Source organism: Chlorocebus sabaeus, chromosome 26 (genome assembly GCF_047675955.1).
Source record: "Chlorocebus sabaeus isolate Y175 chromosome 26, mChlSab1.0.hap1, whole genome shotgun sequence".
In the NCBI taxonomy this organism is placed as follows: domain Eukaryota; kingdom Metazoa; phylum Chordata; class Mammalia; order Primates; family Cercopithecidae; genus Chlorocebus; species Chlorocebus sabaeus.
In genome coordinates this window covers 32822887-32849242 of record NC_132929.1, presented here as the reverse complement: position 1 = coordinate 32849242, position 26356 = coordinate 32822887, and the positions used below count along the sequence as shown (strand labels likewise).

The following is a 26356-nucleotide window of genomic DNA, read 5'->3' as shown; positions in this document are numbered from 1 at the left end:
AGTGAGGGCAAGAGGAGAAAAGCACAAGCTGGAGAACCTCTAGACCAGATTGCCAACTTAGCTCCACAACCCTGATTCTGTCCTGAAGGGTTTCCCAGATAATGCAGATAATGCAGTTAGGAAAAGCAGTGTGAGTGTTTCTGGGATGAATGAGATGGAGAAAAGAAAACAAAATACATTATTATTTGAGAAACAGTAATGTAAAAAACTCACTAGTTTACTGTGTTAAAAAAAAGATGGCACATTTATTGCTACATAAATGTTATATACATATTGTGTTTTCTGTTACAGTGACAGAAAAAAATTTGAACTTCTTGCTGCTGGTTGAAAAGGTTTATCAATAATACCTTGAATTTGACACAGGATACAAATCTGCAATAAACCAACAATGGAAACTGGAGAACAAGATGAGAAGCAATTCATCTCCAACAATTAGCTCTTACAATACTCCATAGGTACTACACGGTATGCTAGAATCCTACTATGGTCTTAAAATGCTATTGTAAATTTCTGATATTAATGAACAGGTTATGGTAAATAACCCTACATTTTTACTACCTAATATAATAAAATAAAGTAAGAAACTTTTTACTGAAAACTTTTTGATTTCAAAAATCTAGAAAGAGTAATATTTAGAATTCAAGAAATTTTCTTACAAGATTATTGTATAAAAGACTAGCTACAGTGAAAAATAAGCCAAATGTTTTTTTCTTTCTATTTTATGAAGGAAAGCTTCTGGGCATACTGCAAAGTCTAATATAGCGAAAAAGACAACAAGCTCTGAAGAAAAAAAGGCCAGGCAGTGGCATATGTTCACTCACACATCATAAGCAACAACTTCTGTTTAGCTGATTAACACTGAAATGAAGAACAAGGCCACAGATAGAGTCTGATGTAACTGGAGAATATATGCAAATTAAAGTAACCAAAAAGTCCACTAAGTTCACAAATGACTGACTTGTTAGGAATCATCCTGATTAGAGTACCAGAAGTTCTGTCCTGTTTTTGTTCTTTCAAATTAACAGAAATCTTTAAGCTACATAGTGATTTGGGTCCTTTCCTCTGTGTGCTGATTGCCACTGTTGATGTTGGCTAGAAGGAATTATTAAGCCAAGATACCTCGTTTAGCATGTTTTTCTCTCCCAGGGTTGCTGCGGTGGAAGACAGGTTTCATGGAAGTTCAAAGTGATTATGTCTTTGAAAACAACTCCTAAGGATTAGAGACAGAGAGTGCCTTAATGAACAGTATTAAGATGGACTGACAAATACTGGTTTAATGCTAATCTGGCTCATCATTTTGGGACAGGGGCAGATGGTTTGCAGTTGATTAAATCACCCACTGAATTCTTCCCCACTGACCAGCCATCCAAATGACAGAGAAATAAAGGCTAGGATAAGGAAACACGGGTGACCATTGCTCTTGTATTCCATTAGGTAATTAGCCTCAGAGTGGTGTGTTCATTTATCACACTACCTGCCTTGGTGACTACTGGGTTTTGTTATGTTCACCATAATCACAGCCTGAAAAAATTGTCATTGTATTTTAAATGTATTTTGTGCTTACTTACAGCTAACACTTTACAAGTACTGTATGTAGTACTTACTGCTTGGAAAACAAAACAATTTCTAAAAAGTAGATTCTTCCCTTGTAATTTACAATTTTGCTGTTACAAGCTTTCCTATGAGATCTAGAAGCTTGAAAAGTCTTGGTTATTATTAGAAATAAAGCAATGTTTATTTGGGGGAAAACCTAGAGAACAAAATTTCCCCTTTTAAAATCCTAGCTAGGCTATGGTCACAGATGGTCTCTGCTTACCACTGTAAGGTAAATGTGCAAAGCACACAGGGCTGCATGGAGGAGGCTGGACTGTGACCATAAACTATTCAGATTTAGAAATCAAATATAACACCCACAAAGAGAAAATAAAAATAAATCAAAAATTGAGAGCAAGAGAAATGCTATTCCAAGTGATATTTTCCTATTTCATGGAAAACACTATTCATATGGCAAAAGGATAGGAGAGGGCAACAAAAGACTTTTCCCTTCCTTTTTAAGACACTAATAGGTATGCCGGGAATGCTAAGGGCCAATGGTTGTCACTGCTTTGTTCTCTGCACGTGAACCGCTTTAATGTATGCTGGCATCAGCTGAGTGTAGATCAGCTTTCCACATTAACTTTTTCCCTTTATATGTAGACCTTACAGTTTCATAACAATAAATAAAATTTGTAGTTACAATGCATTTGTCAATTCAGTTTAGGCACAAGGCAACTTCCACGGTGAGTGGAGAGATCGAGACAGTCTCTGATTGTGCAGAAGCGACACACTGCTTGCAACAAAATGATTTGTTGCAAACATCTCATGGGCTGATGTTCTATCTGATGAGCTTCCTATCTTCACTTCTGATGGAAGTGTTGACCAGTTGCTTTGATCGTAGGATTACATTTGAGTTTCTTGCTTCAAGTGTTTTGTTTTTTCTTCTCCCTCCTGTCAGGTCTGTGTCTTCAGATAATCTGAGTTGTCCAAGTCCTTATGAGGAGAGGTCACCTTCTATCTAGCCTACTGATAACTCTGGAACTGTGGCAGGGACAGCCAAGGGAGAGGACAATACCAGTTAGTACATAATTATTAAAAATAAAACACCTTCCCCCTCCCACCAACAAAACAAGCTGGTATTCCTCATCTATATCCATGTCTGCACTAAATTTGTAGTCTGCTAAGTGACTTAATGAACTTCTTCCTTTTAAGGTATAATGAAATGGTTTTACTTGATGTGTATGGTAAGGTTTTTTGTTTGTTTGTTTTCAGACAGTGTCTTGCTCTATCACCCAGGCTGGAGTACAGTGCCATGACCATGGTTCAATACAGCCTTAAACTCCTGGGCTCAAGTGCTCCTCCCACCTCAGTCTCTGAGTAGCTGGGACTACAGGTGTGCACCATCACATCCAGCTATATGGTAAGATTTTAAAGGAGATCATGTGATTACAGAATCACAAACTATAGGAGTATAAAACAGCTGCAGCAATGATGCAAACTTTCATTTTAACAACACTCAAGTTGGCAATAACTGAGCTCTGAGGTGCTACTCATTCATTCCTCAGTAGTGAGACAACAGTAAAGCCCTCAATTTGCTGCTGCCTCCACTCAACCACATTGTGTTAACAGTTTACATTTATTTCATCTGAACTGAGAGCACTTGAGGTCAGAGGCCATTTTGCATTCATTTTCGTATTGGTCCCAGTTCCTGGCACACAGTAGGTCCTCAACAAATGTTTACTCAATATTTATTAACAACATTTTACTCTATTAGTACAAATTCTATACATACTTATGTTCCCAATATAATATATATATAGTGGTAACTCTGTAAATATATTATATATATAAAAAAATATATATATATATAATTATACAGATGTATATAATATACATCTGCCCTGTCTCTTGTTGCTTTTAATCTGCTATCCAATTCATGAAACCAGGTAACTATCTTTATGAAATTAGCAACCTTAACTCTTCCTTTCTTTTACCCTAAATGAAATCTTCTGTGTGGTCTGGTTTGACCCTATATATGTAGTGGTGGTAGGAACTAAATCCCTCAGGAAAAGGTGAGTTAGTAATCTTTGTAGTTTATCTATCAAATATTCTATCAAATTCCAGACTTTCAGTTCAAAATGAGATAGCTACAAAACTGACCAAATGAAACTGCACTCGGTATTTTTTTTGTTCCACACCCCACACTCATCTGCCTTTACTTACTACTATTAATCTGTTGATAAAATTGGGAAAAAAACTACATACTGCTGAATGCAGGTTATAAAAGTGAAGTTACCAGCCGGGTGAGGTGGCTCACGCCTGTAATCCTAGCTCTTTGGGAGGCTGAGGTGGGTGGATCACCTGAGGTCAGGAGTTCGAGACCAGCCTGGCCAACATGGTGAAACTTCAACTCTACTAAAAATACAAAAATTAGCCAGGCATGGTGGTGCGCACCTGTAATCCCAGCTAGTCTACTCGGGACGCTGAGGCAGGAGAATCGCTGGAATCTGGGAGGCAGAGGCTGCAGTGAGCCGAGATTGTGCCACTGCACTCCAGCCTGGGTGACTCCGTCTTGAGGAAAAAAAAGCGAGACTCCGTCTTGAGGGAAAAAAAAAAAAATCACAAGGAAATGAATTGTGTTTAGTCCATGAAGAGAAAGATATAAAGAATAGTCCTTGAACAAGTAAAATTCCACCAGAGAGAAGGGCATTCTGGCTCTACCATATATAATAACTTCACATATATTAATAGATTCTAGAAGGTGTTAACTGATGTGCTTACAAGTGGGGAGGAAGCATATCATAAACTTGCATTATTGATCCAAATAGAAGTAATAACTTTTTCATATATAAAGGCTTCATGACAAAGAGCTAGATAATTAGCAGAAAACTGGCTGATGATATAGTCAAGCATTTCTGAATAAAGAAATGAAGAACATGAGTGGTAGCAAGAGCGTTTTCTGATGGTTGAGTCACTTTATTATTTCTTCTTGGATCAGGAAGACACTTATGTAAGAGAGTAAACATGACGATTCAGAACAGAAGAACTAAAGTCACAAGGTACTGTCACACTTTGAAGAAAATGGTAATTTTGTATAAAATGACACTGGCTCTCTAAGTCTGATAATGTAACAGAAAGACAAACTGTTGTATTTCAAATTACCTGTGACCTTCACAATGGCCACTGCTCACTAGAGAATTCTGTTCAAAGATTCTAACCCAGTTTAAGATGAGTCTTAAGGTTATTTCCTTGTGTCTTTTCAAACCCGTACTTACCTGGCTGATGTTTACATATGACCCATAGGGTTGGTAGTTTCACTAAGCCCAGGATGGGTTCCTGGCAGTGTGGTTGGCGGCTCTGCCGATACGGCAGAAACTTTTTCTTCTTCCCTTCTCTTAAGGCAGGCTGCTTTGGGGTTAAGGTTCCTCTCTAAAACAGGAGGAAAGAATTTTTATCACTATGGTTTTAAGTTATAAATTAGGTCTCAAGCTGAACAAATTGCATTATTTTCTTTCTGTGGGGATTAGCAATCTCTGTGTAACTTCGTTCCCATACTAAGTACCATCACATAGAAGAAACAACGTGCTCACACAAAACCTCAGCATTGAACTGAGCCTCTAGATTTATACTTCTAAGTGACCATTTTGTGTTTTCTTCATTTTTTTTGCTCATGATTTAGCCTTCTAGGGTTTGATTTGATTTAAATCAAAATGCTACTCTTCACTCAAACATTTTGGCAAATGCTCTTGTTATTAGGCTACCAAGTCTCTTCAATGTCCTGCTAAGACACGGTACACAGAATTGACATGAATGCTGACATCTTGTACTTAGAGAGAGACATCTGTGCTTTACCTAAAAGTTACCAGTTCAGAAAAGGATAAAGTAAGAGATATCCTCAGCTATTTCTCTAAAGCAGTGATCCCCAACCTTTCTGGCACCAGGAACTGGTTTCGTGAATGACAATTTTTCCATGAACTGGGTACGGGGGGAAGGGAGCAGGATGGTTTCACGATGACTTAAACACATTACATTTATTGTGCAATGTATTTCTATTATGATTACATTGTAATATAAAATGAAATAATTATACAAGTCACCATAATATAGAGTCAGTGGCAGCCCTGAGACTGTTTTCCTGAAACGAGATGGCCCCACCTGGGGGTAATGGGACAGAAGGACAGGTCATCAGGCATTAGACTCTCATAAGGAGCAGGCAACCTAGATCCCAGATACCTTGCATATGCAGTTCACAATAGGGTTCATGCTATGAGACTCTAATGCTGCTGCTGATCTGACAGGAGGTGGAGATGCAAATGATGGGGAGTGTCTGTAAATACAGATGAAGCTTCCCTGGATTGCTCTCTGCTCACCTCCTGCTGTGCAGCCAGTCCGGTTCCTAACAGGCCACTGGTACTGGTCCAGGGCCCAGGGGTTGGGGACCTTTCTTCTACAGGAAATGTGCCAGTTCAAGGGAGAGGGATAGATAGCTGGTGCACATGTTACTTTTCTACTTTGATATATATGTGAAACGAGATGACTGAGTTGGTCTTTCTATTGCTGGAGGTGTTATTAAAAGGGTGGTAAAAACCTCTGCTGCTTCTTATTTTTATGATAACAAAGAAGACCGCATGGGATCTGTGACATGGGCATTTTCAAAAGAGGTTAAAGAATAAGCTGAGAGGTACAAGGATCACTTGAGCCCAACAGTTGTCAAAGGTGCAGTGATTGCACCACTGCACTCCAGCCTGGATAACAGAGGGAGACACTGTCTCAAAAAAAACAAAAACAAAAACAAAAAAAAAACAAAAGAAATAGGGTGCTATTGTGAGAAATAAAGGGAAAGAAAATCCATCAAATCAAAGACCCACTGGATCAAAATCTACTTACACACTACTATTCCTGTTGGATTTTTTAAAAAATGAGTTTTAAGCCCAAGATATCCATAGCTTCTGATATAGTTTTTTATTTGATTATTTGATTATAACATATAGGTTAAAAGTTGCTCCACATATTTTTATAAATGGATTAAAATGCCCTAATGAATATAATATAAAGGGATCATTTGTAATTAGTATGGAATGAAAATAGTATTTTTTATAAGTTGTAATATTTTATGTCAGATTTTCTTGAAATGAGGGCATAGCTGATGTACCATTATTACAGCTCTCCTTTTTCCATGTCTCCACCCCACCCCTGACCATTTTTTCAGAGATGGGGTCTCACTACGTTGCCCAGGCTTGCCTTCAACTCCTGGGCTGAAAGGATCCCCCTACCTCATCCTGTCAAAAAGCTGGGACTACCAGCAAGTGCCACTATGCTGGCTTTCCCTTTAAAGTAAGGTAAAAGTGGATTTGAATGTATATATTTCAATCAACATTTATAGCTTGCATTGAAGTTTTAAAAATGTAAACAAAACTTCATTATGGTAAACTTAGCTGACTCCTGACTACCAGTGATGCATATTAATAAAATTTCATTTTAGAGTTCTAATTTTCTAAGCCCTTGTATTTACGGAAAGACATAGAGCCTATACAACTATAAGAAGAATGAATGAATGAATGAAGAAAGATATACTCTTAGTTAATGTAGCAGGATAACTAGTAGGAGAAAATACCATGTTCATCATTATGTAAAAAATATTAAGAGCTACTTTCTTAATAAGTAGTTGTGCACCTCTAACAAATAAGAGTTTGTCCTTCATCAGTTTGTTTTTTATAAGAGACTGTGGGCCGGGTGCAGTGGCTCATGCCTGTAATCCCACCACTTTGGGAGGCCAAAACAGGCGGATCACCTGAGGTCAGGAGTTTGAGACAAGCCTGCATGGTCTCTACTAAAAACACAAAAAATTAGCCGGGCATGGTGGCAAGTGCCTATAATCTCAGCTACTCGGGAGGCTGAGGCAGGAGAATCACTTGAACTAGGGAGACGGAGGCTGCAGTGAGCCGAGATCGCGCCATTGCACTCCAGCCTGGGTGACAAGAAGAGCGAAACTCTGTCTCCAAAAAAAAAATAAAAGAGAGACTGTGGAGGTTAAGTCTCATATAACGACCCAAGAGACTGAGAAGAGGGCATAAATTAGTATGTAAAACTTAAGAGGAGAATGTGAGATGCGAAAATTTTCCAACTGAAAAAAGGCTCACATTTCTCTTTATAATGGAAAATTGCTCTTAGCTAACAGTGACTCTATCACACCAGGATCTAGGAGACATGATGAGAAATGCTGGGAAGGACCAGTACCAAAAACTCAGTAAATTAGGCAAGATTTTCCAGATTCCTAGAGTCAGACAAAGAACACTTCTGGCAGGAAGAACAATACTATGGCAGACTCTAGGAAATGTGAAGTAAATACACAACTTTGATTCAAAAAAAGCTAAGGCTACTCTTTCATACCTCTTGGTGTGAGACAGAAGACCACAGCAAATGTGTGTTAAGTAGCCAGAAATGTCTGGTACTTCTCATTACCTGCAGGGCATGAGAAATATGTCTTCCAAAATTTCAATTAGGGGAATTCAATCTATTGACTTCTTATGTAGCTGAGGACTTCACTCTCTTATAACATCAACTTTGCAACATGTTTATAGCAAAACTTTTGGCTAACTCACTAGTCACTTCTGACATTATTATGACTAGGAAAATATTTATGTTATTACGACTATATGGAGATAGCTGCCGAGGTAAGAATTTTACAGTAGCCTGGGCAAGACAGTGAGACCCTGTCTCTACAAAAATTTAAAAATTAGCCAGGCGTGCTGGTACCCGCCTGTAGTCCCAGCTACTTAGGGGGTTGAGGTAGGAGCATCACTTGAGCCTGGGAGGTTGAGACTGCAGTGAGTCATGATAGTGCCACTGCACTCCAGCCTGGGCAAGAGAGCAAAACCCTGAGGAAGAAAGAAAAGGAAAGGAAAGAAAAGAAAATACAAGACAAGAAAAGAAAAAAAGGAAAGGAAAGGAGAAAGAAAAAAAAAAAAAAAGGAAAGAAGGAAGACACAAGGAAAGAATGAAAAAGAAAGAAATAAAGGCAGAAAGAAAGCATAAGACAAAAAGAAAGGAGAGAAAGAAAAAGAAAAAAGGAGGAAAGAAAGAAGAAAAAGAAAGAAAAGAAAAGAAAGAAAGAAAAAGAGAGAGAGAGAGATGGAGGGAGGGAGGGGGAGGGACAGAAAGAGAGAGGGGGAGGGACAGAGGGAGAGAGAGGGAGGGAGAGAGAGGGAGGGAGGGAGAGAGAGGGAGGGAGAGAGAGGGAGGGAGGGAGAAAGAGGGAAGGAGGGAGGGAGGAAAGATTTGATCCTTTTGTAGTTCATGAGCATGATGACTGGGTGTACACGAGTGTGTGTGAGATGTGCCACCCTCCAAATTCGTTATGACCTCAGCACATTGCCCATCTGACCTTAACTTGGAAAAAAAAAGAGAAAGAAAAACTTTTTTTTACAGTAATTGCTCCCTTGCTCATGTAACTGTTTATTTTTCCTATAGTTAGTTACTTGTTTTTTCATGTTAGTAATGCAAATTCCATCTCCCCAACCCCACCACTGAATGCTCCAAGAGATCTAACAAATGCCTATCAATATATTTTCCTAATCTTGAACACATCGTATTATCAATTAATTCCATTTTCTTTCCTTGGAAACCTTTCTTCTGCCGCTAATAATATTCAATTTTCAATGGATTAGTTGCTCTCTAGGCCCAGTAGCTCTTGTCATGGGATTTCTTTTTGCTGTTTTTCTATGTTAAATTCTTTGTTTCCTGGATTCTATAGCATTTGTCTTTGTTGATTATGCACTTATTTGGCTAAAGCATATGTTCCAGATGCTTTCTGAAAAAATACACACGAGCCAGGTGTGGAGGCCAATGCCTGCAGTTCCAGTTACCTGGAAGGCTGAGGTGGGAGGACCGTTTGTGCCAGGAGTTTGAGACCACCCTGGGCAACACAGTGAGGCCCTGTCTCTATTTTTTAAAAGAATGTACAAGGAAGGTAAATTTTTAAAGGATTTGCATATCTGAAATGTCTTTTTTTTTTTTCTTCTTTGGGATAGGTTCTCACTCTGCTGCCCAGACTGGAATGTGGTCCTATAATCATAGCTCACTGCAGTCTCAATCTTCTAGGGCTCAAGCGATCCTCCCACCTCAGCCTCCCAAGCAGCTGGTACTACAGATGTGAGCCACCATGCCCAGCTAATTTTTAAAAATTTTTAAGAGATGGGGCCTAATTATGTTGCTCAGGCTGGTCTCAAGCCATCTCCTAGGCTGAAGCGATCCTCCTGCCTTGGCCTCCCATGTGCTGGGATTATAGACATAAGCCACTATGCCTAGCCAACTCAATTTTTTTTTTTTTTTGAGACGAAGTCTCACTCTGTCGCCAGGCTGGAGTGCAGTGGTGCAATCTTGGTTCATTGCAACCTCTGCCTCCTGGGTTCAAGCGATTCTCCTGCCTCAGCCTCCCTAGTAGCTGGGACTTCTTGTGTGCACCAGCACACCCAGCTAATTTTTGTATTTTTAGTAGAGACGGGGTTTCACCACGTTGCCAAGGATGGTCTCGATCTCTTGACCTCGTGATCTGCCTGCCTCAGCCTCCCAAAGTGCTGGGATTACAGGTGTGGGCCACTGCGCCCGGCTGCCAACTTAATTTTTATTTAGAGACAGGGTGGACTTGGCACTGTCACCCAGGCTGGAGTGTAGCAGCATGATCATAGCTCGCTTCAGCCTCAAATTCCTGGGCTCAAGTGGTTCTCTTGACTCAACATCCCAAGTAGCTGGGACTATAGGCACACACCCAGCTTATGTGGAATAGTTTCATTCTATTTTCACCTTTGATTGTCTGGCAACGTATAGAATTCTAGGTTGAAACCGGCCAGGTGTGGTGGCTCACGTATGTGATCTCAGCACTTTGAGAGGCTGAGGTAGGTGGATCACCTGAGGTCAGGAGTTTGAGATCAGTCTGGTCAACATGTGAAACCCTGTCTCTACTAAAAATATAAAAATTAACTGGGCATGGTGGTGTGTGCCTGTAATCCCAGCTATGGAGGAGGCTGAGGCAGGAGAATCACTTGAACTCAGAAGGCAGAGGATGCAGTGAGCCAAGGTCACACCACTGCACTCTAGCCTGGGTGACAGGGCGAGACTCTGTCTCAAAAAAAAAAAAAAAAAAAAAAAAAAAGAATTCTAGGTTGAAATTATTTTCCTCAGAAATTTGAAGGTACTGCTCCACTATCTCCTGGAATCCAGTACTACTGTCCAGAACGCTGATGATATTTTGATTCTTGTTTCTTTATCTGTAAGCTATTTATATTTTATCTCCAGAAGCTTTAGAATATTGTTTTTACCCTAATGCCCTGAAATTTCATGATTATGTATTTTAACTTCAGGGCATTTAAGAAATCAATGTGTTTAGCACAAGATTAGATCTTACCACTCTTGAGACATATATTCTTTGGTACTTAGAAACAAATAAGTATGTACCACTATTCCATCGACTTTCTATCCTACATGCAGCTTTTGCTATTTCATCTGCTATGGTCTCCTCTCTCATCTGTCATTGCGGGTTAAAATAAATGTCATTTTTATTTATGTTAGTGGGGATGTAGGAAAGACTGTAGTATCATCACTGCATATGCTAAGTCTACCACATTTAACCATCTCATTGCACCAGAATCCCCTGGGGGTAAGGTTTGGAAATGTTTGAGAAAAGAAAAGCTTCAGGTGCTTCTGGGACCAGCCAGATTTCAAAACCACTGTCCTAGACCATTTATCTTCAAACTCACTTGGAGAACAGGAAACTGAAAATCTAATAGTTCTCTTATCACTAAATTATCAAAAGAACAGTGAGCTGACTGAGCTGACCTGTGAAAGAGCTTGAGAGGAGGAAATGTTTAACCACTGAGTCCTGAGTAATGCCGACAGTACAAACTTGAAGGTCATTTGTTTAATAAAAATGGCAAAGGTACAAATAACGTAGTCAGGAAAATGGAAAAGCTTAAATTGGCAGTGGGGACTTAGGGTTTGACAGGTGGGGCAACAAGGCACAAAAAATGCTCTGGCACAATCTGAGGCTTAGAAGAGAAGCCACTCTTCTCACTCTTCTCTGGGATGAACTGCTAGACCTGGGTCAGCTTGTCTCCTGGTAAAACTACTTATCCAGGGATTGTGACAGGTTGGGTCACAATCAGATACAGTCTTGAAGCATCATCCCAAACCAGAAGGGAAGCCCGAGTGCAGAGGATGCCCAAATAGGTCATGTAAACAAAAGCTGTTTTTATAGAAAGTGCTGGATTAGGGACTGCGAAGGAGGGTCCCTGTAGGGATGAAGAGGCTCTCAAAAGTGATCAAGTCACCAAAATAACTCAAAACTATAGGTAAATCAAGGAAAAGACAGTGGCTATACAAAACTCTGAAGGTGTTGCCAAAGACAAGGCACAGGTATTGTGGCCTGTATGAAGGGTTCTAAACCCTATATGACAGCCACCATAGTGTCCTTCAAGGAGCCTGAGCCCAGGCATGGTGGCTCAAGCCTATAGATGCTTGAGGCCAGGATTTCAAGACCAGCCTGGACAACAATGAGACCATCTATACATACATACATACATACATACCTACCTACATACATACATACATGTCTTACAAAGATCCCTGGGCTTTTATGTAAAGTCCTAAGACAAGGCTTCAAGCCCAGCCTGAAGGCAGGGGAGAAGTAGGCTTTTCTGAATATCAAAGCAATCCCTAACGAAGTTACAGTTCAGTGTATTTGAAATCTGTTCAAACTCTCATCAAAGACTCCTTAGACAGAGCTTTGCAGAACTGTATGAAATAGTCAGTACCCGTAACAGACCAGAAAGTCAGTAGTAAGAAAGCCTAGATGATACATCTCTCAGACTCAGCTTTTCTGTTCTAGATGCCCGCATGGAACCACCGCAAATTCCAATGTTACAAATGAGTAAGGTCCATCTAGGCATGGTAGAATTTATGTTTTATTTATTTATGTTTGTGTTTTTCAAACACAGAAGTATTTCTCGTTTTAATGGCTTAGATCTGAAGTAGGTATCTCTGTTTAAAAAAAAAAAGTTTTTTAAAACACAAATGACTGCATTCTGATTCTAATGCACTATAGGAGGAAAAAGTGCTGTGTATTAGAATAAATTCTGGTACTCCTGTTGACCAGACAGTAAGATTTTCACAGCTGAGATGGAGGCAGTGGCTTTAACAATAAATGGCTGGGTGAGGTCAGGGTAGAAGATATCCTGGGCTGAAGAGGAGGAGGATGAACCACTGAACATAGGTGCCTTGCTGCCTTCAGAGTGAGACAAAGGGTGTCAGACACAATTCAAGGAAAAAAAAAGAATATTGGTAAAGTGACAGGAGGTATCAGTAGTTCAAGGAACCACTGCTTCTGCCACAGGTGAGTGGGTAACAATCTGCTTCCTTATGGATATCCCAAGGGAGTCTATAACTCTTTGAAGATTAGGTTTCATTAACATTTATACTCCACAGATATTTCAAGGACCTTGGGAGAAGAGGAGCAAGTATCCATTTTTAATGTTAGGTTGATTATACACAAAATGATCTATCCCTCATTCTTATTCATTAAATATATTGGAGGGAAGTGGATGAATTAACTACTACTGTATATATTTCTGCAAGTTTGTTTAAGTTCTCTAACTCTGGTTTTCCTAAGAAAGAGTACTCATTCTGCAATCTATGCTGAGGCTCCATGGCTGTAGTTTTCAAGCATCTGCCCACCCTATTCTTTTTTGAACCTTCTTCACACAAAATCAAAAGAATTTCTCTGAGAGAGACTAGTGGTCAGATCTGGAACCTAGGGCCACATCTATGAATTCCTTGCAAAAAGGCTTAGGATATTTTAAGACAATATGTAAGTATATGGAGAAACTCAAGCTTGATGGTAAAACCTCTTAAAGACAAGAAGTTTCTATTATTTGATAACCCAGGGTCTAGGACATAGCTGGTTGGAACACAGGAGGTATGCAATAAAAACACATTGAACAAATGAAGTTTCAAAGGTTCTTCAAGGCTGCAACAAACTTCCTGAAAAATGAAAGTGAGTCAGCAGTGGGTGAGCTGTTTTGCCCTTAAGGACACACAGGCATGCCAATGTATGTTAGCCCAAAAAGTTTTTGGTGTTCCTGGTTTGGGGTCAACAAAGAAGCCCTGAGACCTTATTTATATGGGTGTAAAGGTATCTGGCAAAGGCAGAAGGGACCATGACAAGGCATCCTATTAACCAGCAGGGCATGGTAGATACTCTAAAGTAGAGCAGGCAAGAAAATGAATACAGAGAAGTAGGAAACACATAAACAGCAGGGAGGAGGGCAGGTCCAGGCAGGTAAATTTGATGGTTGAGAGATCAGAAGCAACCAGAGCAAAGGGACACAAAGCACTACTGCTGAGCAGCAGGTAGAGGCTGTTTGTTCTCTGCTTTGTTTCACAGAATTACTCTCTAATGGTCGAGAACACTGAGCCCACAGATACTGGGTAATATAGTGAGACAGAGGTGAGAATACAAGAAAAACGACCCTGATGATACAGTAGCAGAAGTACTGGGAGAAATAACAAACAACTTCCCCAAGCAGAAGAGCAACTATAAACAGAAATGTCTGCCTATCTGAAGCAGAACAGTTATACATCTCAGCTGAACCTACTTACCTCTGACTTGCTGTTCTAGACTAAGGATGACTGCCACAGCTTGATGAAGAATAAGGAGTTTTGTTTGGGGTTTTTCACTCTTCAAGTGAAGTTGACACATTCGGCCAAGCTCTTTGAATGCTTCATTAATATCCCGCACGCGTAAGCGTTCTCTGGCATTGTTAGCCATCCGCCTCTCCTTCTCCCTTTCTATCTTCTGTTCAGGGTTCAAATCCTCATCTTCATTAGTACTGCTAGAAAATAAAGTAATGACAAAGTCTATTAGGTTCCCTATAAAGTAAGATATGCTGATTGTGCACAACTATAAAGTGTAAAGATGGATATGAAAACTACCTATAAATTTTGTAAACAGTTGTAATAGGTGCAGTTAACATGACTGTATATTCCTTTCCAATTTTTCTTCAATGCACATATGCAGTCATATAGTTGAAATATACCACATACACACACTTTGAAGTGCATTTTTCATTGCACATTATAGCATAAAGATTTCTCCAGAAACTCTTCATAAATATAAGATCAACAACTACATAATATACTAGCACCTTGCTACACAAAATGTGATCCACAAATCAGCAGCATCAGTATTACTGGGAGCTTATTAAAAATACTGGAGTAGAATCTCTCAGGTTCTACTCCCATCTTACTGAATTAGAAGCTGCATTTTAACATGTTCCCCAGATGACTGATACACACATTACAGTTTGAAAGCCCTCCTAGTACATGAATGTATAATTTACTTAGCTTATGCTCTTAAATATACTCTGGCGGTTACCTGGTAAGAAGAAAGAAGGAAAGCTTAAGATACAGATTGAGAGAAGTATCTCAGAAAATGGCTATTTTTTGTTCTAGAGAGAAATTATCGTCAGTGGTGATGATTATAAAACACGGGAGAAAAGACACAATTTTTTGAAGGGCAAATTGGCAAAAAGAATCCAGAGCCTTAACGTTTATTACCTCTTGATCAGCAATTCCAACTTTGGAAATTCATCCTAAGGATATAATTAGAGATGCACATAGAAATTTATGTGAAAGGAGATGATCACAGAATTATTTACGTTAGCAACATATTGGGGTCTAATAATAGGAAATGGGTTAAATAAATCATAGTACATTCAGACAATGCACTGTTATATAGTTTCTAAAATCAAGCCGCAGATTATGCTAAGTAAAAAAAGCCAGTCATGAAAGATCACATACATACTCTACAATTCCATTTACGTGAACTTCTAGAAAAGACAAAACTATGGTAACAGAAAGCAGATCAATGGCTGCCAAGGACCATGGGATTGAGGAAAGGGACTCACTACCAAGGGGAATAAGGACATTTTTTGAGGTGGTGAAAATATTCAACATTATGAATATGGTGGCTTGTTATATAACTTTTACACTTGTCAAAATGACAAAATATACACATTTTAACATACATACAGACTGTATATTTAAAATTAGTGAATTTTATTATTACATGTGTATTAAGCCTCAATAAAGCTGATCCAAAACAAAAACACAACACTTTAAAAAAATACATTGTTGAGGTGGGTCACTTCCAAGATGGCCAAATAAGAAGAGCTCTGGTCTACAGCTCCCAGCAAGATTGATGCAGAAGATGGGTGATTTCTGCATTTCCAACTGAGGTACCTGGTTCATCTCATTGGGAATGGCTGGACAGTGGGTGCAGCCCATGGAGGGTGAGCTGAAGCAGGGCGGGGCATCGCCTCACCCAGGAAGCACAAGGAGTTGGGGGATTACCCTTTCCTAGCCAAGGGAAGCCATGAGTGACTGTACCTGGAGCAGCAGTACACTCCTGCCCAAATACTGCACTTTTCCCATGGTCTTTGCAACGAGCAGACCAGGAGATTCCCTCCCGTGCCTGGCACAGTGGGTCCCAGGCCCACGGATCGTTGCTTGTTGCTAGCACAGCAGTCTGAGATTGACCTGGGATGCTTAAGCTTGGCTGGAGAAAGGGCATCTGCCATGCTGAGGCTTGAGTAGGCAGTTCTATGCTCACAGTGTCAACAAAGTGGCAGGGAAGCTCGAACTGGGTGGAGCTCACTGCAGCCCAGCAAGGCCTACTGCCTCTCTAGATTCTACCTGTGGGGCAGGGCGTATCTGAACAAAAAGCAGCAGACAGCTTCTCCAGACTTAAACAGCCCTGCCTGACAGCTTTGAAGAGAACAGTGGTTCTCCCAGCATGGCATTCGAGCTCCGATAATGGACAGATTGCCTCCTCAAGTGGGTCCCTGACCCCCGTGTAGCCTGACTGGGAGACACCTCCCAGGAGGGACCGAAAGACACCTCACACAGGCGGGTGCCCCTGTGGGACGAAACTTTCAGAGAAAGGATCAGGCAGTAATATTTGCTGTTCTGCAGCCTCTGCTGGTGATACCCAGGCAAACAGGGTCTGCAGTGGACCTCCAGCAAACTCCCAACAGACCTGCAGCTAAGGGGCTGGTCTGTCAGAAGGAAAACTAACAAACAGAAAGGAATAGCATCAACATCAACGAAAAGGACATCCACACCAAAACCCCATTTGTAGGTCACCAACATCAAAAACCAAAGGCAGATAAAACTTTATCTTTGTGGGGTTTTATCTACCCAGCCAGAGCAGAAAGGTTGAAAATTCCAAAAGCCAGAACGCTACTTCTCCTCCAAAGGGACACAACTCTTCATCAACAAGGGAGCAAAACTGGATGGAGAATGAGTCTGACAAGCTGACAGAAGCAGGCTTCAGAAGGTCAGTGACAACAAACTTCTCCAGGCTAAAGCAGCATGTTCTAACCCACTGTAAGGAAGCAAAAAACTTTGAAAACAGGCTAGACGAATGGCTAAATAGAATAACCAGTGTAGAGAGGACCTTAAATGACCTGATGGAGCTGAAAACCACAGTACGAGAACTTCGTGAAGCATACACAAGCTTCAATAGCTGATTCGATCAAGCAGAAGAAAGGATATCAGTGACTGAAGATCAAATTAATGAAATAAAGCGAGAAGACAAGGTTAGAGAAAAAAGAGTGAAAACAAATGAACAAAGCCTCCAAGAAATATGGGACTATGTAAAAAGACCAAATCTACGTTTGATTGATGTACCTGAAAGTGATGGGGAGAATGGAACCAAGTTAGAAAACACTCTTCAGGATATTATCCAGGAGAACTTTCCCAACCTAGCAAGGCAGGCCAACATTCAAATTCAGGAAATACAGAGAACACCACAAAGATACTCCTCAAGAAGAGCAACCCCAAGACACATAATTGTCAGATTCACCAAGGTTGAAATGAAGGAAAAAATGTTAAGGGCAGCCAGAGAGCAAGGTCAGATTACCCACAAAGGGAAGCCCATCAGACTAACAGCGGATCTCTCAGTAGAAACCCTACAGGCCAGAAGAGAGTGGGGACCAATATTCAACATTTTTAAAGAAAAGAATTTAACCCAGAATTTCATATCCAGCCAAACTAAGCTTCATAAGTGAAGGAAAAATAAAATCCTTTACAGACAAGCAAATGCTGAGAGATTTTGTCGCCACCAGGCCTGCCTTACAAGAGCTCCTGAAGGAAGCACTAAACATGGAAAGAAATGACTGGTATCAGCCACTGCAAAAATGTGCCAAATTGTAAAGACCATTGACGCTATGAAGAAACTGCATCAATTAATGGGCAAAATAACCAGTAGTATCATAATGACAGGATCAAATTAACACATAACAATATTAACCTTAAATGTAAATGGGTTAAATGCCCCAATTAAAAGACAGAGACTGACAAATTGGACAGAGTCAAGACCCATCAATGTGCTGTACTCAGGAGACTCACGTCACGTGCAAAGACACACACAGACTCAAAATAAAGGGATGGAGGAAGATCTACCAAGCAAACAGAACGGGGAAAAAAAAAAAAAAAAAAAAAAAAAAGGCAAGCAGGGGTTGCAATCCTGGTCTCTGATAAAACAGACTTTCAACCAACAAAGATAAAAAGAGACAAAGAAAGCCATTACATAATGGTAAAGGGATCAATGCAACAAGAAGAGCTAACTATCCTAAATATATACACACCCAATACAGGAGCACCCAGATTCATAAAGAAAGTTCTTACAGACCTACAAAGAGACTTACACTCCCACACAATAATAACGTGAGACTTTAACACCCCATTGGCAATATTAGATCAACGACACAGAAAATTAACAAGGATATCCAGGACTTGAACTCAGCTCTGGACCAAGTGGACTTAACAGTCATCTACAGAACTCTCCACCCCAAATCAACAGAATATACATTCTTCTCAGCACTACATCGCACTTATTCTAAAATTGACCACATAATTGGAAGTAAAACACTCCTCAGCAAATGTAAAAGAATAGAAATCACAACAAACTGTCTCTCAGACCACAGTGAAATCAAATTAGAACTTATCAGGGGGAAAAAAAAAAGTAAACTGGTTAATTCTGAATAGTGGGGTTTCTTGTGATTTCTGTGTATACTTTTCTGTATTTTCTAAATTTCTGTAATGAAAATAGACTACATAATCAGAAAAAAAATATGAGGGAGATGCTCTGTAACAGCTTATAGAAAGTTCTATTTATGATTCAGATATAAATTACTGACCATGGCTTCTCAGAACCTTGAAATAACGTGCAAAAATATCAGACATTTTTACCTCTTCTTTAATACCCTGAGTATTCTAATAAAAGAACAAGTACACAGGCCAGGCATGGTGGCTCGTGCTTGTAACCTAAGTGGTTTGGGAAGCTGAGGCGGGCATGGCGGAACTGCCTGAGTCCAGCAGTTTGAGGTTGTCCACTGCACTCCAGCCTGGGTGACAAACAGAGACCCTGTCTCTAAAAAGTATGTAATATCTTACCTGCTAATCACTAAGAATTATATAAATGCATTCTTTTGACAAAAGAAAATCACTGGTTCTTTGACTTCAAAAGGGCTTTTAAAGATCAATGAGCCCAATGGTGTCCACAGATAGCCACTCATTAGAATCTCCAGGAGCACTTAAAAAACACAGCTTTCCAGATCTCACTACCAGGGATGCTAGACTCACTAATTTAGTGAGTTTGGGTTGGGGCCTAGGCACCTGTATTTCTAAAATGTTCCAGGGTCTGTGCAGCAGGGCTGAGAACCACTTCAAGACCTAGGATCACACAGCTAATTGGTGGCAGTATAATGATGAGATGTCAGGTCCGTGCTCCATGGAAGCAAGCCTACACCATACACTTAAAATTACCACCATAACATTACCACTGTAACAGTAGATATAGTATCATTATTGAGTGCTTACTGTGTGCTACACAGTGTGCAAAGGGTTTTACATACATCATTTTCAGGTTATTCCTACAAGAATCCTGTAACAGAAAGTCTGTTTTTAGAGAAGAAGAAACTGAGCTCAAAGACTTGCCCAAAGTCACTTGGCAAGTATGTAATGGAACCAGAATTCAAATCCTTATTTTGTCCAAGGGTCATGTTATTAACCTATTCATTATTATGGACTATTACTAACCTATTACGCTGCCTCCTAATTTCTGATGACCTATAATATGGGTCAGCAAACTGATCTATGAGCTGGTCATCCGTTTTTGTAAGTAAAATTTTATCGGAACAGTGATACCCATTTGACTTTGGCTACTTTTGTGCTATGATGGCAGAGGTGAGTAGCTGTGACAGAGACTATATGTCCAATAAAGCCTAAAATCGTCACTATTTGGGCCTTTATAGAGAAAGTTTGCTGATTCCTGATCTCTAAGATGATGAATACGGAGGAAAGATGTAAACTGTTTCCCTTAAAATTCTATTTGAATAAAAACTATGTAAGAGTTAAGATGCCTCCATAGAGTGGTCTCTGAATTCCTTGACACAGTTTTTCCTTCCTTATGCCCCTGATAGTTGAGTACACTGCATATTAAAGTAACAACATTAACATCATAAGATTTCCTTTTTCCCAAGATAAATGTTTAGGTGTTGAAAACAGTGAGAATGTCAAAAGAGCAAAAGGACCCCTTTTAAGTACGTGAATGACAGAAAGGACCATTCTGCTTCTTTTAGTTTTATCTACTATCCTCATTGCACCATAATTCACCACAAAGAACGATGTTTTAAATCTGTATAAGATATAAACATATCATTGATAAATGAGTATGTATGCCAAGAAATAGGGTGTACCACAAATATACTAAATGATCTAACTTTTAAATTTTCATCAAAAGAAGTATTTTTTTTTAGAGACAGCATTTCTGTGTAAGCCAGGCTACAGCGCAGTGGCATGATCACGGCTCACTACAGCCTCAAACTTCTGAACTCAAGCAATCTTCCTGCCTTACCCTCCCAAGTAGCTGGGACTACGGGCGTTTGCCACCATGCCCCGCTGGTTTTTATAACTTTTTGTAGAGACAGAATCTAGCTATGTAGCCCAGGCTGGTCTTGAACTTCTGGTCTCAAGTGATCCTCCTGCGTTAGCCACCCAAAGTGCTGGGATTACAGGCATGAGCCACTGTGCCTGGCCTAACTCATCTAATTTTAATGTAGAACTGGAAGAAAAATTTGAAGGAAAAATCTGGAAATCACTTGAAACTAATGTACTATGTGTCTGTATTCATACTTCAAAGCAAGGTCAAGTCCATTTTCTAGAAAACTCCATGACATCATTCTGCCTAGAATATTTCCTTTTTCATACTTTTCTCAAATTACTATTTAAATGTTTGTTAAAAACAAACATTTTTTGAGAAGGACCGATGGTAAATATTCTCAGCTTTGGTGGGCCATATAGTCTCTGTGGCAACTATTCTAGTCTGGCAATGCAGTATGAAAACAGTCACAGACAATGGGTAAATGAATGGCGCATGGTGGTGTTCTAATAAAACTTTATAAAAACAGGCAGCACCCAGGCGCAGTGGCTCACACCTGTAATCCCAGCACTTTGGGAGGACGAGGTGAGCAGATCACTTGAGGCCAGGAGTTTGAAACCAGCCTGGAAAATATGGTGAAACCCTGTCTCTACTAAAAATACAAAAATTAGCCAGGCATGGCGCCTGCCTGTTATCCCAGCCACTTGGGAGGCTGAGGCTGCAGTGAGCCAAGATCACACCATGGCATTCCAGCCTGGGTGACAGCGAGACCCTGTCTTAAAATACACATGCGCGTGCGCGCGCAGACACACACACACACACACACACACACACACACACACACAAATAAAATAATAAAAACAAAAACAAAAATAGGCAGTGAGCTGGGTAGGCCCATGGGCCATAATTTGCAGACTCCTTGTTTAATTAAATCAGTCTTACCATATATTTAGCCCTTATATTAATACACAGTTATGAGCCCATAACAACATTCTGGTCAATGAAGGACTACATATATGACAAGGGTCTTATTATATTGGAGCTAAAAAATGTCTACTATCTAGTAATGTAGCTGTGGTAAGGCTGCAGCACGTTAGTCACGTAATGCATCGTTTGTATAGGTGCTGATATAAACAAACATACTGTGCTGCCAGTTGTATAAAAGCATGCAATGAAGTACAGTACACACTACAGCAAGTCCTTAATGTCATTGATCAGTTCTTGGAAACTGCAACTTCATGCAAAATGACATACAATAAAACCAGTTTTATCATAGGTTAATTGATATAAATAAGAGGTAAGTTCCTACAGTACATTTCTGGTGACAAAATACCACCAAACTTCTAAATAAAGACCAAAATACACTTCTAATATTAAACAATGAAATAAATGTGAACTATTCATACATTTAAGAAAGACTCATAAAAATAAGTAAGATTATTATTTACCCAATTATTCCAGTTCAGGGTCAGTGGGAGGCTGGAGCCTATCCCAGCAGCTCAGGGAGCAAGGCAGAAACAACCCTGGACAGGATGCCATTTCATTGCAGGGTACACTCTCACACACACCCACACTCTCTCATACTGGGACAATTTAGACACATTAATCAACCTAATGCACATTTTCGGGGTGAAGGAAGACACTGGAGTACTCAGAGAAAACCCACATGAGGAGACGTGGGAAGAATGTGCAAACTCTACAACGAAAGAGGTTCCAGCTAGGAATCAATTCTTTTTCTTATCATTTCACAAAATGATGTTTTTTGAGGACCTGCTGTACTTGATAATAACTAGTTATGTTATTGGTTTATGTATTTATACTACACTATACTATACTATACTATACTATACTATACTATTTATCATTAGGGTATACTTCTAACTTAAAAAAAAAGTTGGCTGGGTGCGGTGGCCCACGTCTGTAATCCCAGCACTTTTGGAGGCCAAGGCAAGCAGATCACTGGAGGTCAGGAGTTCGAGACCAGCCTGGCCAACGTGGCGAAATTCCATCTCTACTAAAAATACAAAAATTCACCAGGCGTGGTGGCAGGCACCTGTGGTCCCAGCTACTCTGGAGGCTGAGGCAAGAGCACTGCTTGAACCCGCGAGGCGGAGGCTGCAGTGAGCTGAGATTGTGCCACTGCACTCCAGCCTGGGTGACAAGAGCGAGACTCCATCTCAAAAAAACAACAAAAAAAGAAAAGGTTAACTGTAAGACCTGAAGGCAGGTCCTTTAGGAGGTATTCCAGAAGAGGGCTTTGTTACCATAGGAGATGACAGCTTCCTGCATGTTACTTACTGCCTGTGAAGATGTTCAGTGGGACAAGATGTGGAGGTGGAAGACAGTGATATTAATGATCTTGACCTTGTGGAGGCCTAGGCTAACATGTGTGTTTATGTCTTAGTTTTTAACAAAATTTTGAAAAGTAAAAAAAAAAAAATTTAAATAGAAAAAAGCTTACAAAGGCCGGGTACGGTCGCTCATGCCTGTAATCCCAGCATTTTGGGAGGCTGAGGTAGGCAGATCACTTGCGGTCAGGAGTTCCAGACTTGTCTGGCCAACATGGTGAAACCCCGTCTCTACTAAAACTACAAAAATTAGCCTGGAGTGGTGAGGGGTACCTGTAATCCCAGCTACTTGGGAGGCTGAGGCAGGAGAATCATTTGAACCCAGGAGGCGGGGGTTGCAGTGATCCGAGATGATGCCACTGCATTCCAGCCTGGGTGACAGAGCAAGACTCCATCTCAAAACAAAAAAAACCCAAAAAAACAAAAAAAGCTTACAAAAGAACTTAAAGAAAATATTTTTGTATAGCTATATAATGTGTTTGTGTTTTAAGCTATCACTACAAGAGTCAAAAAGTTAAAAATAATGTAAAAGTTTTTAAAGTAAAAGACATACAGTAAGCTAAGGTTAATTTACTATCAAAGAGAAATATGTTTTAATAAATGAAATATAGCCTAAATGTACAGTGTCTGTAAAGTCTACAATAGTGTACAGAAATGTCCTAGGCCCTCACATTCACTCACCACCTGCTCATTGAATCACCCAGAGCAATTTCGAGTCCTGCAAGCTCTATTCAAGATAAGTGCCCTATAGAGGTGTACCATTTTGTATCTTTTATTTTTACTGTGCCTTTTAGGTGTTTAGATACATAAATTCTTACCATTGTGTTACAACTGCCTATAGCACTCAGTTCAGTAACATGGTATACAGGTACACAGCCTAGGAACAGGTTAGGTTTGTGAAAGTATACTGTATGTTTGCACAATGATGAAATTGCCTAGCAATGCATTTCTTAGAATATATCCCGTTGTTAAGTGACACCTGACCATATTCAAATACTAATTGATAAAATGTAAATGTCCGTAACACACAATTTAACTTCTTTTAGCTATTTTACCTTCTACTTGTCCAACAGACTAAGCAACTTGAGCGAAGAGATATAATTATATTTTATATATAGTCCCTCAAATGGTGTAGTATGAAGGAAAACATAATTTTGAAATCAAACCTTCATATACTTCTCTTTTATAGGGATGACGTGGTGATTGAGACAACATACACAAAAATCCTAACACGATATCTAGAACATAGCTGGCAGTTAATAAATGCATGACACCCAACTTCTCAAGTATTTTTACCTATGGAAAATGAGTAAAATTTAAAACCTGGATGCTAACAAATACCTTGTTCTGCCTCTAGATGAAACCTTGATGTCTTTTTGGGAGGATTCATCATCTGACTTCATGTCATCTGATGAAGGAGGTTCATGAAGGTTTTCATCCTTTTCTTTGTTTTCAGTCTTGATTTCTGTTGTAACAACAGTTCCAGACTGACTCTGCAAGCCACCTAACAAAGAGGCAAAGGAAAGATAAAAGACGAGACGCATTTATGAATTAGAGCTAAGACAATAAAAAGCTTTCCAGCTGGTGAATATCCTTAGCAGTTACAGGGTTAGGATGGAGGTTTGAAGATGTAGGAAAGTATACTATTTAGAGCTGAAAAGAATGTCTACATCCTTGTGCTTTTTAACAGCATTTATATTTAAAAGAACAAGTCTGACCCCTATGGCCAGTCTAATGCTCACTTTCAGGCACTATTTAACAAAAGAACAAGGATGAGAAACAATGGATTTTAGAAACTAACTTCTAAGATGCTGCAGAGGTAAAGGACATAAGCTTAACATCTTCCTGGATACACAGTAAAATAGGCATCATGGTTAAATGTAACTGGGAGAACTTTATTTTGGTGATCTTATTTGCACTTTTAAGTGCTCTATCTTCACACTTATTTGTAAGCTCTATTGGAGCAGTGATCAAGTTTGTTTTTTATCGAAACTGTATGTCTCTTCAATCAAACGATAATCTCTAAAACAACAGCTTCCATCATTCAGAGCTCTCAGTATAGTCAGAAATATCTGTCACTGCCTCTAGGGACCATGAAGATACATTCATGAGGGAAAATGTCTGAGGAAGAGGGACATGACAGAACAGGAAGAGGTAAAAGATAACTGGTAAATACTGAGCAATAGTCTGTACGTGGATCTATTCACCAATAAGCATCTGTAATTGTCAACCTAGGTGGGCCAGTTGGAACCCTAAATATCTGCTCTCCACAGTACTATCTGGAATTCCCTCACCTAAATGACTTTTGATTCACAGAGATCAATCCAGCTGTGAGAAAGGTGAGAGTGTTTCAAATGACATCTCTGTCTGCATTAAATCTGAAAACCAACAATATAGTTACCTCTATAATTTTCTTGTGTTTTATGGTTCAGGTCTGTGCTTGAAGTAGTGACTGTACTAGACAGGACTGAATGATTGCCATTGAGACTGACAGAGTCTTCCCGATGAGTTCCAACCTAAAGTTAAAGAAAATCCACAAAAACCCAAAAATAAAAAAATGATCAAGATAGTTCAGGGGCAATAACTGTCCAAATTATTCTACTTGGTTTAACAGAGAAAACAGTATCACTCATCTGATTTCAGCAACTTTTTCTGGATGTCATTATTCTGGTTTTTGGGGAGAATTTCAAAATATTAATACTTCACAGTAGTACTGCTTTTAAATCAAAAGAACACATACCGTTTTTTAAAAATGAAACTTCTAATTTGTAAATTTTAAATCCCACAGAGGGTGTTTGTGAGAAACAAACGAGCTGATAAAGCATTCTATAAGTCACAATGCACTACACATCATACGGTCTATTAATAATCCTATATAATCAGTCGGAAAATCTATTTCATATAATACCTAAATACATTAAAGTATGCATGAACTGGCATTGAACAAAATACTTCTACATTCCAAGCAATAGTAGTATTTATCTAAGTTTGCCCCTCTATCATATATAGTATCTTATTTTTTCTCTGTCTCCCTTCAAAATTTTTGAAAGAGCAATAAAAGCAATACAAAATTAAAAGAATTCAGGCCGGGCGCGGTGGCTCACACCTGTAATCCCAGCACTTTGGGAGGCAGAGGCAGGCAGATCACAAGGTTAGGAAATCAAGACCATCCTAGCTAACACGGTGAAACCTCATCTCTACTAAAAATACAAAAAATTAGCTGCGCATGGTAGCGGGTGTCTGTAGTCCCAGCTACTTGGGAGGCTGAGGCAGGAGGATGGTGGGAACCCGGGAGGCGGAGCTTGCAGTGAGCAAGATCATGCCACTGAACTCCAGCCTGGGCGACAGAGCAAGACTCTGTCTCAAAAACAAAACAAAACGAACAAGCAAGCAAACAAACAACAACAACAACAAAAGAACTAAACAAAAGTTGTGCATTGCTAGGCAGCAAAATTGGCATGTATTTTTATTTTCAGCT

At 39.7% G+C, this 26356-nt stretch overlaps 1 protein-coding gene and 1 non-coding gene across 13 annotated transcripts in view; one reads left to right on the top strand and one right to left on the bottom strand.

Annotated features, from left to right (window-relative positions):
* Positions 1–225: 225 nt before the first annotated feature.
* The window catches only part of TCF12 (transcription factor 12), a 364983-nt gene continuing 338852 nt past the window's right edge, over positions 226–26356 (bottom strand). For 9 of the 12 annotated variants that reach the window (XM_038010019.2, XM_008016474.3, XM_038010020.2 and 6 more), the window contains 5 exons: positions 25280–25394; positions 24220–24382; positions 14188–14420; positions 4812–4965; positions 226–2577 (listed from right to left, as the gene is read on the bottom strand). In XM_038010019.2, coding sequence (XP_037865947.2) covers positions 4823–4965; positions 14188–14420; positions 24220–24382; positions 25280–25394 — 654 coding nt within the window. In that variant the 3' untranslated portion in view covers positions 226–2577; positions 4812–4822. The remainder of the gene's footprint in view (positions 2578–4811; positions 4966–14187; positions 14421–24219; positions 24383–25279; positions 25395–26356) is intronic. The other 3 variants (XM_008016475.3, XM_008016478.3, XM_008016483.3) reach the window with 1 other exon arrangement.
* Positions 8818–8921, top strand: LOC119628212 (small nucleolar RNA U13). The gene has a single exon (XR_005244516.2). It is a non-coding gene; the product is annotated as a small nucleolar RNA U13 (small nucleolar RNA).